At 40.7% G+C, this 17,039-nt stretch overlaps 1 protein-coding gene across 12 annotated transcripts in view; it reads left to right on the forward strand.

The window, feature by feature from the left end:
- LTBP1 (latent transforming growth factor beta binding protein 1) overlaps nt 1-17,039 on the forward strand; it is a 444,191-nt gene that overhangs the window by 307,936 nt on the left and 119,216 nt on the right. For all 12 annotated transcript variants that reach the window (XM_030921070.1, XM_030921073.1, XM_030921071.1 and 9 more), the window contains 4 exons: nt 7,732-7,857; nt 9,039-9,164; nt 9,885-10,007; nt 14,182-14,301. In XM_030921070.1, the coding sequence (XP_030776930.1) occupies nt 7,732-7,857; nt 9,039-9,164; nt 9,885-10,007; nt 14,182-14,301 (495 nt within the window). The remainder of the gene's footprint in view (nt 1-7,731; nt 7,858-9,038; nt 9,165-9,884; nt 10,008-14,181; nt 14,302-17,039) is intronic.

A 17,039-nucleotide genomic window follows, 5' to 3' on the forward strand; every position in this document is an offset into this window, starting at 1 on the left:
ATTCCCTCCTCAGAAACATGTTATGATTCCTTTCTAATAGAAATGTTCTCATATGTTAAGCTTTTGGCCACTTAGTGAGTCAGTAGGCCAGGAGCCTCGCTCTTCAGGGTGCAGCTGCAGTCACCTAGCCGCAGCTCAAGATCCAGACATCCCTGCGCTCTCAGGGGCCAGGAAGCCCTACTTCCCCCACAAGCTCAGAAATGCCTGCTCTCACTCCTTGGCCTCTCCCTGCTGCCAGCACCTGCTCCAGGGTGGAGCAAAGTTGTGGCCAAGCCCAAGTGCTGTTGCAACCCAGCTGGGTATGCATGTGCTTGGGGCAGCGCTGACACACCAGCCCCGTGCCGCCTCGGCCCCCTCTGGACATTGGGCACCAATGAGCATGGAAGGGAGACTGAGGGGAAGCTGAGGGTAGCTCAGTGTGGGCTTACAGGTGCCCCTCAGCATGAACAGCCTAGGTGTGTAGACAACATGTTAATGGAGGGAGGCAGACAGGTTCCTGGGTGGAAAGGGGTGAGTCCCCAGTGAAACCCCACCTTCAAGCCAGGAATGGCCTGAAGCCTGGGGCTCAGGCTGCCAGTTCCAGGTGTAGTCTATGGTCCAGGGTGAAGACTTCATTGATAACAGTTTGGCCAATCGGATGGTGTTTTTCTAGGCCTGCCATGACTACTCATGTACCAATCAGCACACACTTGCTTCATTCTGAGCCCATAAAAACCCTGGACTCAGCCAGACTCACACAGATGTCAGGACTACCAACTGTGAGAAGGAGCTACCCACTTCGGGTCTCCACAACTTTTCGGGATGACCTGCCTGCAGAAAGGAGCTACACACTATGGGTCTCCTGAGAGCTGTCATGTCACTCAATGAAGCTCCTCTCCACCTTGCTCACCCTCTAGTTGTCTTTGTACCTCATTCTTCCTGGATGTGGGACAAGAACTCAGAACCCACTGAATGGTGGTAGTGAAAGAGCTATGACACAAACAGGGCTGAAACATGCCCCCCTGATCACCATGTTGGGGGTGCTGAGAAAGGGAGAAGAGCTGCGTCCCTTTGGGGAGCCCAAACCTAGGAGCTCCCCAAGCCAGGGCTGTAACAGCCTCTTTGGTGCTGTGTGGTTTCTGGTGTCTCTGAGCTTTCAGGCAGCACTGTGTCTGCCATCTCCAGACACTGGTGCCTGCAGCAGAAGGTACTGCCAGTATGTCTGGTCCAGCCACAGCCTCACATGAAGCCTACACCTGTGCTGGCATCTGGAGCTGCCCAGTCTGCCACAGCAGCTGGCATGCCTGGCTGTGTGTAGTGGCTGGACCCCATGTTCACTCACTCACATACCCCTCACCGCTCCACACCTGGCTTGCCCTTGGCAAGTGTGGGATCTGGGCTGGCAGCACAGGCCAGGCACAGCCTGCTGGGCTGAGTGGGTAGAACAAACTCAGTGCGTGCGACCAAAACTTTGGCAATGGTGCCATTAGTCACAGAGGTTCTGGCTGGCAAAGTGATACCCCAGGGATCCTGTGACAAAATTGTAGTGATTTTTTTTTGATGGCCATGACTAAAATTGTTATTCTCTATTCTGAGATCATGTACGTATCTACCCACTTTATTAAGCATCCTGATAAGAGACTGCTTTGTGCTGCAAAGCATGCAAGCAAATAATACACTGTTTTGGACAGCAAGGATCTTCTAATTGTTTATCGTAATGTTAAAAAGAAAAAATGCAGTAAGACATACTGTAATTCACTAGTTCTTTGGAAATACTGCATTTCCATTTTTTCAATGTGAAGATAAACTTTAGTTTTGAATGGGCATGGCTGACTCAAGTGGACAAACGTCTTTCAAACTAGCTTTGTAGAGGTTAAGTTTAGCTAGATAAATGCAGTTTCAACATTTAAATGTAGCTGTGTGAAGGGTAATGAATTGACATTACTCAGCTTCAGCTGAACTGCAGAGCTGGTTAAAAAAACAATGAAAGTAGCCTTGCTATAGGAAGTTTTAAAACACAACTTGTTAGAAGCTTAATTTGAGTTTGGCAGAAATACAGGGCTGACATCTGCTGTCACATGTTTGAAGCATGAATGTATCCTTCCAGGAAACAAGTGATGCTGATTTTTTTTTTTTAATGCAACAGTTGCAGGTACTTCCACTTTCTGTAGCACAAGAATATTTCTGAAAAAATCCATAGGGGGAACATTATAGATAGAGAGTCTTTGAATTGAAATGGTTTGCAACTTTAGAGCTGCACTATTTCACAGCGATCTGCATTAGCACAAGAAGACTGTTCTGTATCAAATTTAATTTAAATCAAAAGTGTATGTTCCCGTCGGTTACATATGGGGGCCAAATGCAGATTTTAGGGGCAGTCTCATCAGTTCTCTCAGGAATATTGCATAGTAATGTTTTTGTCTCTAAAACACAGAGGAGGTAAATATTACTTGTTACTGTTGTTAGTTTCTCCCATGGTTGAAGAAAGGGATAGAATAATACATTAAGAGTCTAAAATAAATATCATCAGCTCCACATTGTTTAGTGATTATATCTTTACGATGGTGAAATTGGAAGTAGCTTTTTCAGATTTAGCCAAACACACTTTGACATGTGATAATTATAAAGTGAGCCACATATCTGCAGGAAATACGCGTGATATTTTCCACTCTTAACAGCTGACTTGGTGGCTTGCAACATTATTGGCATACTGTTTTCAAGTGAATTATATGTTTCAGCATATAAATTCTTGATTTAGCATAGTGTCTTAATAGCTAAAGGATAGGTTGGAAAAATCAAACCTTTATTTCTCTGGCAGATATTTGCAAAGTGAAAACATCTGTTTCAATTGTTGTGGGACAATCTAGGCTCACTGTGGGGCAGTTAGAAAGCCAGGGCATTTTTGTAAACCTTTCCATGAGTTAACATTTGATGCCTTCCTCTGGCTCTTCCCAAACTTTCTCCATGGCTCTTGCAGACTGGCCAGAAATTATTCTTTGACTGACTTAACTGCCTTGTGGAAACCTCTGTAATTACCATGGCCCAGATATTTAAAAAACTATTTGCTTATCAGATCTTTTCCCAAACTCAGAATTGACCCAAAAATATATGTCTCTCAAGCATATTACCAGTGTCATTATTGCCTCAATAAACTCTTTATGCTGATAGAAAATAAACTTTTATTTCCATGTGAAATCATCATGCTTTAATATTTCCAGACTCCATTCATTCATTCATTCATTCATTCATTCAGGGAATCACATGATAAAGAAAAAAGCTAAAGTCAGCATAGTCATTTTCATATTTTGCTAAAAACTTTCTGTTTCAATTAATTTTAGAATATAAAGATACCACACTGTTACATCTACCATTGGCCTTGTTGCTGGTATAAATAGAGTATTTGGTTTTCTATCATTGGCTTTCTGTCATGGCTCTTTTTCCATATTCTAGATGGACTCCAGCAAAAGAAATAGAATAAGGTCCTTGACCTGGAGAAGACGAGGTTTTCAAGGAACAGATATAGTAGGGAAGAGTAGGGCTGTCCTGTGAACCAGGTGGCATTATGAAGGACATGTGAGAGAGTCCAGTGGGGAGCACTCCCTTGATCCTCTCTCTGCAGAGCCAAGAAAGCCACGCATGCTAAAAAGACAAGACATTCTCATTCACCACGTACTCCTGACACAAGAAATGAGTGCTGTCTGTGTGAGACTTGACTCTGGTGTATTAGAGCCCAATTTCTAGAGTTTGTATTGACACAGTTTGATCAAAGAATCGTATTCTTCTACATGAACTGATCTACTCAGTGGGAAAAGTTTTGCATGCCGATGTGTAAGTGACCACTTAGGAAAAATATAAAGTATCTTGTCTTTGCCCTAAAAACCAGAAAATGCAGAAAACTTTTCCTGTTCTTTAAGACAACATTCTCAGGACTTGTGTACTGTCTATGTGCTCAGGAATGAAAAGCTGTTAGAAAAGGAGAGAAAACACAGGGGAGATGCGGGGGAGACATGTTTTATACGTTTTAAAGTGTAAGCACCAGTAATTTATTTTTTTTACCTGATATTCAACTTCTTTTTTTTTTTGAGACAGATTCTCACCCTGTCACTCAGGGTTCAAGTGATTCTCCTGCCTCAGCCTCCCGAATAGCTGGGACTACAGGCACACGCCATTACACGTGGCTAATTTTTAGTAAAGACAGTATTTTTAGTAAAGACAGGGTTTCACCATGTTGTTCTGGCCAGTCTCAAACTCCTGACCTCACCTCAAGTGATCCTCCCTCCTCGGCCTCCCAAATTGTTGGGATTACAGACGTGAGCCACCACACTTGGCCTCTGATGTTCAACTTTTTGATGAGTAATGAATAGAAAGCAGACAGAGGTGTTTTGAAGGAGTGATGGATGTTTTCTCTCTGCCTACGAGAGTGGAATCTTTGGCTCATGCCTGTAATCCCAGCACTTTGGGAGGCTGAGGCAGGCGGATCACGAGGTCAAGAGATGGAGACCATCCTGGTTAACACAGTGAAACCCCATCTCTACTAAAAATAAAAAAAAATTAGCTGGTCATGAGGCAGGAGAATGGCGTGAACCCGGGAGGCAGAGCTTGCAGTGAGCCGAGATGGCACCACCACACTGCAGCCTGGGCGACAGAGCAAGACTCCGTCTCCAAAAAAAAAAAAAAAAAAAGGGGTGGAATCCTGCCTGGCAAAGGATGGAGAGGATCTCTGAGGTCAAACTGATGACAGTTACATTAATTAATCACTTGTGTAAAAATGGGACAAAGTAGAAATCAAGTATGTTTCAGAAAGTGTCCCTCTTTCCTTTGATGTATGTCTTAGTACCCTCTAGTGGTGTCAGCCTAACATTTTCTTACGTGTAACGTGATCCTGACAGACAGGTTCAGCGTTTGCAAGCCACGTCTCTGTATACTTATGTATGAGGTAATCAGCTAAAAAGCAACAAACATTTTTTTATCAAATTCCAACCTCCTAGCTTCTATCTAAGATATTGAATTGGCAGGAAAGATTGTTATTATTCATTTTGTTCCTAAGACTAAAGAGTTATAATTCTTCACTATTTGTTCTAGCTCAGAGCTGAGTCGAGAAGAAACACTTTAGCTATGTTGGCAATTTGTGGCATAGGAATGTATCACATTTTAATTAAGCATCACATATTTTTGAAGACTTGTTCATGCATGTAAAGAAGTTCCATTCTAAGGCTGTCCCTGCCAAATGACAAATATTTGGTAATCACCAAATTGGTGTTGTGGGAGTGGGTTAGTGACTACTCATCAAACTTTTCATGAAAACCCCAGATTTATAGCCACTTAATTTGTTCTGAACCCTTGCCCTGAGTATATTAATTCACCTTCTAATGTTTTTTTTTTTTTTTCTTTGGCAATTATGGTCAACATGTCTTTCTGCTTTATGAAAATGGCAGAGATGAGTATAAAGATAGGTCCATAACCACAGGGAAAAAAGCAGAAGAAATCTAAACACCAGTAACTTGCAAAGGAAGCTTCGCTGTATAATATAGAGGCGTGTGCATCTCATGATGTTTCACTAAAAAATCCCTATAAACAGAAGAGAATTCTTACCTGAAAATCTATGAGTATAACCTGGTGAAGATTACCTTTTACCTTCAGATTTTAGGTACATGCAAATGATATTTTTAAGGAAGACTTTTCGGATTATGAAAGTGCCAAGACATACTTATTGTAAAAATTTTGAAAAATACAAAAAAAAAAAGAGAAGAAAATGCTAATCCTAAAAACTATAAAACTTGGATCTACTTCCTTCCAACCTTCTTTTCTGTGTGTATTGTAGTGTAATGGAGATTATATTCTGTGTTGTAATTTGTGCCCCACTGTGTTTTCTTTAACAAATAAGCATTTTCCTATCTTGTTAATGATTATTTGCTATGCTGTATGTATAAGTCATTGTTTTGTGTTATTGCCAGTCACTTAAGTTTAGGTAATCATGTTAATTACCCATGTTTTTAGCCTTTTGAATTATTCTTCCTATAATTTGATAACTTATTGACTGTAAACAAATGTATTCTCTTGAAAGTGAATTAACATAACTAGGGTCACAAAAGGTATAAGTAATTTGCAAATACATGGGGTGTGCATACATTTCTCATACATCCAGGTGACTTTGTGTAAAATACTGAAGTTCATATGCTTCCTTTTTCAAATGACTTGCATGAGTAGTCTTAAAGTCACAGCATAGTGAATACTTTATGAAAAATGAAGCATGTGGTTTTGGTTTTGGAGAGCAACCTCAACCCCAATTTAGGTCATTTCCATGGTGAACCTTTGTTAAAGCACTGTTTTCCACATCCTTTTGCTGCAGAGTAGACAGTGTGTTATTACCAAGAATAGCCCACCTGCTTTTCTTCTCATTCAAACTACAGACCTCTCTAACAAAACTGTGTTCTTAAGTTGTCATGCTCAGAGGCATCAAACTGTTTACCTTAGAGGGTCCCTTGGCCTCATTCATACCAGCCTCTCTTCTGAGCCTTGTTTACTATATGATGACAGATAATAGCCCAAGGTGTATTGGTATAAATGTATTGGTTTTTAAATATAATCTTAAATGACTTCCATATGAACAATAATAATGGATAACTTTTACTGAGCACATATAATGTGCCAGGCATTGGCTACATGCATTATTTAGGGTATATCTTTCATTCTTATACTTTGAAGTTGGAACTCTGATTATTTCCATTTTACACATGTGGAAAAGTGAGGCGTACATGGTGAGGTCACGCCACATACTGCAGAACTGTAAAGGGCAGCAGGGTTTGTGCCTGCACTGTCTCGAGCCAGTGCTTCTAACCATCAGCTCTGCCACCTTCAGTAGGCCAGTATACCTTCTTACAAAGGTCATTGGAAACAGAAAATCTTAAGGGAGTAATTAATCTCAGAAGGCCCCCTTTGAGTCCTTGGGTTTTTTTTTTTTATGGACTCCACCTAACCATGGACTCCTAAGACCCTCCCTCCACTGTAGTGTGTGTCTGTGAGTAGACTGAGAGTAGACTGAGGACTTGAACAGAGCTAATCTGTACATGCTATATAGAAGAAGCCAGTCTTACACAGGGCTCAGTAAGGGAGTAAGGGAGGAATTTAACAGAAAAGATTTGGGTAAAGATTCTACTTTACCACTAGAAATAAAATATGTTCACGTTGAAATTGGCAAATAAGAGTAAGATACACCAAGAACTTTTTCTTTGTTTGGAAGTGGGAGGTCTTTGGGGGGATTGATGAGAAATTTTGGAGGAGATGGGATGTGTTTGTTGAAACTCAAATATGGCCTGCTAAAGAATGGAAAGTTACAATGTGTTTCTTATCAATAGATAAGAAATCTCTTATCTATTGGTGATTCAAACTCTATCATCTAAGATGAACTACAGTGAATAGAAACTCATTAATAGGCCATTTTGGAAGCTGTTTTATTAATAATTGATTTTCTTACAACTTACAACATGGCCTTTTTCTGAGTTTCTACTCCAGTTCATCTTAAAAATGGTTTCACTAGGAACTATTGATGGCCTTGGATGGGACTAACTCATCTATTATAAAGTAATCACATGAATTTATACTTGATGTCAGAGGTCACCTTTGTCTTCTAAATGCAGAGCTGGCAATAATTTGCTAATTAGTCAGGAAACACAAATTAATGCTTTGCAAGTAACAGTGAAATCTGTTCATTTCTGTGGGGTTTTTTTCACATTATTTTATTTACTTTTAAAGAAATCAATGAATGTACTGTGAATCCTGATATCTGTGGAGCAGGACACTGCATTAACCTGCCAGTGAGATATACCTGTATATGCTACGAGGGCTACAAGTTCAATGAACAACAGAGGAAATGTGTGGGTAAGAGACAATTTTGATTGACTGAATTATTAAATATCAAACATTTGCACATTAAGAACATTGTTTTTCTTAAACCAGCCTAACCATTTTGGGAAAATGTTACTGGATTAATTTTTTGAAAGTTTATCCCTTAGCTAAGGGAGCTCAAAAAAAGGTTTGCTAAACAACTGGAATTCTCTTACCTCTTTGTTCAATATTTGTTTACCTCGCCAAATGTAATACATTTACATAAAGGTGAAATAATTTCCAAAAGCTTTTTGGATAAAGAAAATATGAATTCCAGAAACAGCTACCTAAAAACATGTATTTAGCAAAAACAAATTAACATTAATGTATACTGCAGTAAAGAATTACATTGATTTATGTACATAAGATTTGATTTTTTAAAGGGATTTTAAAATTGAAAATCCATATATGCTGGCCTGAAGGTGTCAGTCAATTTAGAAATTTAGGGATCTCATATATGCTCCTTTTGGGAAAAAAAAAGTATCTCAGAAAGATATGCAACAGAGTTAAATAAATCATTTTAATGTAACTCTAAATTTAATTTCTCTTTTTTTTTAAGAAAAAGAAAATTCAGCACTAAATTATAAGGCCAGTGGGAAACAACAAAGGCACATAACTAATTAGTACTACTTTAGTATATGTGAATTTTGCTGTTTGGTGTGTGTGTGTGTGGGAGGGGGAAGGAGACAGCCACCTGCTCCATAATATGGCTATTTCCCTGTCATTTGCATACATTGTGTGTGTCACGTTTAGAACCTAGAATATTAAGTTGGAAAGGCAACAGAGATGACCTAATCCAATTCCACCCATATGCATGGAGCAAGAGTCTCTTTCATGGCATTTCTGACTCCCTGCTGACAGCAAATTCCATTGCTTGGACGTCTCTCGTTATCGGGAGAATCCTTCTGTGTTGACCTGAAATCTGCCTCTTTGAAATACCATTGTCATGGTTTTGTAGTTTTGGCCTTTGAAGTGACACACAGTAGGCTGCTTCTCTCTTCCAGTAACAATCCTTCAAGCACATGACTTGAAAGATCATGTCTCCTTTTGCTGTTGTCCTCAGTTATAAAGGTTGGGTGGTACTTAGGGAATAGTATGATGGTATTTTACAGAACAGGGAAACTAAGTTCTTGCTACACAGAACTAATGTTTTTTATATGTATTTTTGTTAACAGATATTGATGAGTGTACTCAGGTCCAACACCTCTGCTCCCAGGGACGCTGTGAAAACACCGAGGGAAGTTTCTTGTGCATTTGCCCAGCAGGATTTATGGCCAGTGAGGAGGGGACTAATTGTATAGGTAACGGCATTGTTCTTCCTGATTACAAATGCTTAGATCTGAGTTTTTAGATCCCCTAAGGCTATCAGTTCAGTGCTTATCCACACAACCCAGAATTTTTTATTAAACACTTATCATGATAGCAATCTGCTAGATCCTGGTGATATAAAAATGGATTTCTTTCCCCTAACATTTTTGAAGAAAGAGTGTCAAATATGTGCACAGACAAGATACATTAAATGTTGCTTTTGGACCACCCTGCATGAATCAAAACTGGATGATTTTGATGTGTGTCAAACAAATCAAAGGGAAAGTAGAAATCAGTTACTGGCCAGGCCCGGTGGCTCACACCTGTAATCCCAGCACTTTGGGAGGCCGAGGCGGGCGGATCACCTGAGGTCAGGAGTTTGAGACCAGCCTGACCGACGTGGAGAAACCCTGTCTCTACTAAAAATACAGAATTAGCCAGGTGTGGTGGCGCATGCCTGTAATCCCAGCTACTCAGGAGGTTGACGCAGGAGAATCGCTTGAACCCGTGAGGTGGAGGTTGCAGTGAGCCGAGGTTGCGCCATTACACTCCAGCCTGGGCAACAAGAGCGAAACTCCATCTCAAAAAAAAAAAGAAAAAAAAGAAAAGAAATCAGTTACTTCGTTATTGTATTTGAGCTAAGCTGGGAGATGGGAGAGGTTTGAAATAATATTTGGAACACAAAACTCAATAATGCTATCTGCTCCTCGTAGATGTTGACGAATGCCTGAGGCCGGACGTCTGTGGGGAGGGGCACTGTGTCAATACTGTGGGGGCCTTCCGGTGTGAATACTGCGACAGCGGGTACCGCATGACCCAGAGAGGCCGTTGTGAGGGTGAGTCAGCTGAGAGTGTTCAGCACACATGACCGTGACGTGCAGGGTTGGTAGGTCATACTTGACACCAGTTTATCCAAGCTCTTTCTGCTTCCTGGATTCACAGGCTCTTTGCCTCCTCCTTTTAGTGGCTCTTTTGGGATTATTTTCCATCTTCATGCTCTCATTATTTTTCACCTCAATATCTGCCTTTCTGGTATTTGGAGTGAAATCACCATAGAATGATTAATTGCATCATGTTTAGTACAAACCCAGACTTAATTACAGAGTCCGGACCATTCATCTGGGAACATGGTGCAGGTGTAACCAGTGTTGATTTCTTGTTTTTGACCTTTTCACCTACTTGCATTCCTTTGTCTCCACTGCTTTCTTTTACATGTGTTCTGGGACTTTCTCACAGACTCCCTAAGAAGCGTGGTCTGACCAACTTTGGTCAGGTTCCAACTGTGCTAGATAAAATTTCCTCATTATTGACCACAGCAATGAGTTTTCTCTCATTATAAAAATGTTATAAAAAATGTTTATAGCGTGGCCACAATTCTTATCCTTTTCATATTTCTGTTCATGTTTGTGTCCAAGTTGCTCTGGTTCTTTTTGAAACCACTGTGGCGAGGCCAGGCACGGTGGCTCACGCCTGTAATCCCAGTGGTTTGGGAGGTCGAAGCGGGTAGATCACTTGAGGCCAGGAGTTTGAGACCAGCCTGGCCAACATGCTGAAACTCCCTCTCTCCTAAAAATACAAAAATTAGCCAGACGTGATGGCGCACGCCTGTAATCCCAGCTACTTGGGAGGCTGAGGCACAAGAATCACTTGAACCATGGGAGCTGAGATCATGCCACTGTACTCCAGCCCAGGTGACAGAGCAAAACCTTGTCACCAAAAAACAAAACAAAAAAAACACTATGGCACTTTTTTTTTTTTTGCAATTATTTTCATGAAGAAATACACTGACCTTCTGCTAAAAACCTGCCATGGAAATATGAGGGTGAAGGAACATGGGGTCTCTGAGGGCCCAGGAGCATGGTGCTGTTTCCTTGGGGTTTCCTGCCTGGCTGTCAGCAGAGCCTAATATATTTGGGCTCTGTTAGCTGGGGCAGGATGGACTAGGTTGGCACAGCCAGCCCTCAGCTGTCCCCTGGCTTCTGCATGTTGGTTTTCTTCACCGCTCTGATGACCCAGGCCTGGAGGGAGAGCTAATTAGACATTTTTTGGCAGCCTACGCTTGCCTCTCCTGCTGGCGTCTTGCCTCCGCCCCTTGGGTTCTAATCTAGAGAGAAGTGGGAGTGTTTTATGTTGCTGGATCTCCGATCAGCTTGGATCAGAATGGAGCCTTGTACCCTCCCTGAGGACCATGAGACTACAGAACAAGCACAGGTGTAAAGTGTCTCCACTCTGCTCTTCCAGGGAACTCTCCTCTGCTATAGAGATGCAGTGTGGGATCAGCTCACCACGCCCACGCTTAGTAACTTCCTGACCTGCAGCCACTGACTTTGCCCCTTTGAAACGTAGTACATCACCTGTAAAATGGGGACAATGAAGTTAACTTTCCAGGTTGTCATGAAAATAACTTCATGTTGCCTGAACTTGTATGATGCCTGTCACTTTGTTAGTTTTCGAGAAATTATAGTTTCTTTAAATCTCCCCCATCCCTGACTCCTTTTGTGTTTGTATAGATCTCAAGTACCTCTGTAGTTGTGGGGAGTGCTTTAAAAAAACGGGGTAAGTTTATTTGACAAGCATTTATGTGCAGAGCAGTATCCCCCAACCCCCAACAAAGAAGTCAAATACTGATTCTTTTTATTTATTTATTTATTTTTTATTTTTTATTATACTTTAAGTTCTAGAGTACATGTGCATAACGTGCAGGTTTGTTACATATGTATACTTGTGCCATGTTGGTGTGCTGCACCCATCAACTCGTCAGCACCCATCAATTCGTCATTTATATCAGGTATATTTATTTTTATTTTTATTTTTTTTGAGACAGAGTCTCGCTCTGTTGCGCAGGCTGGAGTACAGTGGCACAGTCTCGGCTCACTGCAAGCTCTGCCTCCTGGGTTCACGCCATTCTCCTGCCTCAGCCTCCTGAGTAACTGGGACTACAGGTCCCCGCCACCACACCCAGCTAATTTTTTTTTATTTTTTATTTTTAGTAGAGATGGGGTTTCACCATGTTAGCCAGGATGGTCTCAATCTTCTGACCACCAGACCCACCCGCCTCGGCCTCCCAAAGTGCTGGGATTACAGGCGTAAGCCACTGCACCGGGCCCAAATACTGATTCTTAAGTTCCACATATGGGTCAAGAATGGGAAGATAAGATACTTAAGTAATAGGATGGAAAAGAATAGAAAAGAAATTGGAAAACTATGTACTTAAATTGGAAGCTTGTAGAATATTCTGTAATATTCAATATATGAAAATTATTTAGCAGAAAGATGACTCGGGTTCCCTGAGTAAATAATATATGATTCTATCCCCATGAAAAGTCTTGAAAAGAAGAAGGAGCCAAGCAACGCGGCTGTTTTCAAATTTCATCATGGACTAGAACCAAACGTCCCCGGGCTTCTGGCTCACAGAAGATTTTCTCAGCTGTCACTAACAAAGTTGCTTTCAAATAGCAGCAGTCTCCAAGGAGTCTATTGTAGTTTACAGACATTATCTCATGTATCCTTACTTTATTCTGTTAAGGTATTATAAGGCAGGTAGTTCCTAATTTACAGAAGAGGGGAAAAGCAGAGGTGAGAGCAGCTAGAAATTCAGGGACGTTATCTTGTATTGCTCAACATTGCACCTTATTTATTGGACCAGCCTGTCTCAATGACATTCTCTGATTTAGCAGTTGTAGTTCTATTCTTTGGAAATATCCCATCCAGAGGAGAATGTAATGCTATTTGGAAAATGAAACTGGCAAGCGTCATCTTTTTGTAGAACAAGAAGTCCCAGAACATCTGACCTAAAAAAACCACTATGTGTCATTGGCTATTGGCAAGAATTTTTACTGATAGAAAAAAAATTACAACACTGACCTGGTGCTTATTTTGTCAATATCATCTTCAACTTTTTCACTTTAAGTATCTTTTCACATGTCTAACGATATGCAATGGAAGATAACTTTTAAGTATTTACTAGAATGTAGATGTCAAATACCCATGGATATTTAGTGGACCCATTATATATTTCTTTCTTTCTTTGTTTCTCTAGTTTATGTCCTGAAAATCTGTTTCTATTTTAAGTACGATTAAAGGTCATATATGCATTGTGTATTGGGATACTTAAACATTAAATCCACTCGTATAAATTCAAGGTCCACCTCAGAAAAAACACTTATTTCAAATGCAGCTAGAAGCCACGGTGTTAACACTTATTTTAAACTGTTAAACTCTCTCCTATATCGTTTTCCTCATTTTATTGTTTGACAATTCTTAAAAATGCCTCAAGTTGTCATAGTAGTTATCTCTTGCACAGACTTAACCATATTTTAGGTGATTTTTTTCTCCCCAAATTGTAAAGAATGATGATTAATAACTTCAGTTAGCTGTGAATATGAAAAGTAAGGTGTATTTTTACCAGAAAATATTACCATATGGTCATATCACCATGTTTTCTGGAAAGGCTTGGAAGTATGTGATGAGTTCACTCTCTCCTTGTGTGTTTTTTTCGACCTCCAAGGAGCTCCTGTCATATGAAAGGTTTTAAATTATTCAAACCTAGGATATTCTTGGGCCCATGAAGCCAAAGAGAGGATTTCCCTAGAGCGTCCAATGTCTGCAGAGAGAACCTCTAGCTGGGTGGATACATGGCTTCCTCACACTCACCCCCATTCCTCGTATTTCTTTCTGGAAAGCCGTGCTATTACTTGAAAGGTTTCATGTCCAGAAATTGGCCCTAAAGGAGCTGCCAACTCCCAGAGTGGAGAGACCAGGTCCTGCTAGTTGAAGAATTGGGGCCAGGTTCTTCCGTGGAATGTATGCAAATATTTTAATCCAGGTATGCTTGACCATGCATTATTGCCATGTATTTAAGTATACACCCAATGTCTCACTTACCCAATTATTTTTTTTCCCACTGAAATGTAGATATAACATGCTTTCCCTCCCTGCCTTCCTCACAAAGTAAGATTTTGCTTTGGTATTCCGATAAAATGTTCACAACCTACCTTTTTGATTTTTCAGATATTGATGAATGTTTGAATCCAAGTACTTGTCCAGATGAGCAGTGTGTGAATTCTCCTGGATCTTACCAGTGTGTTCCCTGCACAGAAGGATTCCGAGGCTGGAATGGACAGTGCCTTGGTAGGTACTATAGTGTACTTATCAAAGGTTTGTTTCTTCTGCATGGCCCATTTTCTGATAGAGTGGTGAAATGCCAATGGAGCCCTCTTTCAAAATGAAAAAAGTGAAATCTTATCTCATTCTAAGAAAAGTTGCCAGTAACTTTTAACCATTGAGAAAATGAGAAAATGACTTAGCATGAAGGATATAAGATTCTAGATGGGGCAAATAATTAGGATTGAAACAAACTGTTATTCCTAATGAGATAAATATCCAAAACCAAATAAGATAGAAGGTCTACAGGAAGGAAGAGAGATGGAGAGCAAAACACTTAAAAAGAGAGAAGAAGCCTAAGAAGCATCTACCACAGACAAGTAGAATTAGGTAACACACGCACACAAATTTGCAACAGAAGTAGCAAAGGTAGTGCTTTAGGCACTGAGGAAGATACGGTAATAAATTTGCTTTGATTCTAATTACCTGTGCTGTAGTTAGCTCTCCCCCTTAATGGTTTTCATTTGTGTCTACCATGCTGTCTTTTCCCCTAAAATCTGAACTCTTTTCCGCTCCATACCAGAACTCTGAATATGTGAGTTAAAATTTTCATTCATTCATTCCTTCTTTCCTTTCTCCCTCAAATGCTTAAGACTTGCTATAGGCTATGCACAGTGGCTCATGCCTGTAACCCCAGAACTTTGGAAGGCCGAGACACAGGGATCACTTGAGGCCAGGAGTTTGACACCAGCCTGGGCAGCATAGTAAGACCTCATCCCTACAAAACGTTAAAAAACTTACCTGGGCTTGGTGGTGTGTGCCTGTAATCTCAGCTACTTGGAGGCTGAGGTGGGAGGATCGCTTGAGTCCAGGAGTTCGAGGTTTCAGTGAGCTATGATTGTGCCACTGCTCTCCAGCCTGGAGGACAGTGAGACCCTGTGTCTAAAATATGAAACAAAAGGCAAAACCTATTGTATATCCCAAGAGTTATACTAAGTTCTGGGATATATTGAGAGGATGACCTCTTCCTTTTGGTACTTACTGTGTGGTGGGGGAGACTGACATGCACTCAAATATCTCATAGATAAATGCAAACTCACAGATGAGACAAGCACTAGAAAGGAGGGTTCTATGATGCTGTGAGAGCAAATGATAGAATGAGCTGCCCTTAGGAAAATTCTTGAGTTGAGGTTCAGCTGATGAGGGGGCGGGAGGGAGAACATTTCAGGCATAGTAAACAGCATATGCCAGGGGTTCGTGGAAGAAGAAGAGAGCAGAAGACCAGTGTAGCTGAAGGCCAGAGAACACGGGAAGATTTGCTGCAAGATGAGATGACAGACCACTGAATAATTTAAATCCCTCTTAGTCCTGTTAAAACTGGCGGTCTTCATTCTCTTAGCCCTGGGAAGACATTTAGGTGTTTTAATGGAGGTTGCAGAAGCACTGTCAGTTTTAAAGCTTTAGTCTCATCACCAAGCAACATCAGCTCAGACTCTGTAGCTGGTACAGAGAGCTCCGTGTCCTGAGCCCCTAGGCCCAGCCCCAACCCAAGAGTCTCTGCTGATGGAGTTGTGAGATGTAGATCTTTGAAGAAAAGATTTTTATTCATTAGTTGTTTATTTGATAACCAATTGTTTATGTAACTGGTGCTGGCCAGAAAGTATTAATACGTAGGGTTTCAGTTTTCTCATTTGGCGTAAACTTCATAGTTGCCTATCAGGGTTCCATATGTATTCTCATTTTCACATCCTGATAAATAATCCCGGAGCAGAGCCTGAAGTCTACCTTAAATAACTACAATTGATAATAGTAGTATAAACACAGCCCTGATTCATGAATTTATTAGTGGAATGTGACTGACCAAATTGGCAAGTGATTGTTCTTCATACTAAATGAATTATTGTACCTACATGTGCGCATGTATATATATAAACTTTAGTGACAGAAGCATAGCACTTCATTTCAAACTAATTGTACTTTTGTCAAACAGATGAGTAGAATCATAAGCAGAAATATTAGATCACTGCATTTCTCAATTCAGCCAAAGTCCCACATTTAGCCCCCTGTTTTGTTTTTGCATTGCTGAGGTCATGTATTTCCTATTGTTAAATGGAGGCAGTGTCCTTTATCTTTCTGCTTTGGGTAAAATTTTAGGCTCTGCATAATCTACAGATGAAGCCACTCCCCCAAGATTTAATTGCAGTTCCATCCATTGTTCATATTGGACTTGCAGCTCTTCTAAATTTCTCCTGAGGGCCTTTGCAGGTTATACTGAAATAGATTTTCCATCTTAATTTTTTATAGTAGTAGAGCTTTCAAATGTTGAGAAGTTGACTGTGACAAAAAGCAGATATTGCAGCATGCCTTTCTACTTACATTGAGCCAATGGGTGGGTTGGATTTTTCTACTAAACCCTGACCATGTTAATGACTGCCCAGCCCTAGCTTTGTACTTCTGGTACTCTAACATACCTTTCAGAAGGTGCAGTCTTGTCTTAAGCCTAGTTTTGAGTTAAGCTCAACACTAACATAACTTGATATATATTCATTCATTTAACAAATACTGAGTGTCTACCATGTGCCAGGTATTTTTCCAGAATACTGGGAACTGAGAGTGACTAAAATAGCCTGGGCACAGTGGCTCATGACTGTAATCCCAGCACTTTGGGAGGCCGAGGCGGGGCAGATCATGAGGTCAAGAGATCGAGACCATCTTGGCCAACATGGTGAAACCTCGTCTCTACTAAAAGTACAAAAATTAGCTGG

Source organism: Rhinopithecus roxellana, chromosome 17 (assembly GCF_007565055.1).
Source record: "Rhinopithecus roxellana isolate Shanxi Qingling chromosome 17, ASM756505v1, whole genome shotgun sequence".
NCBI classification, from domain to species: domain Eukaryota; kingdom Metazoa; phylum Chordata; class Mammalia; order Primates; family Cercopithecidae; genus Rhinopithecus; species Rhinopithecus roxellana.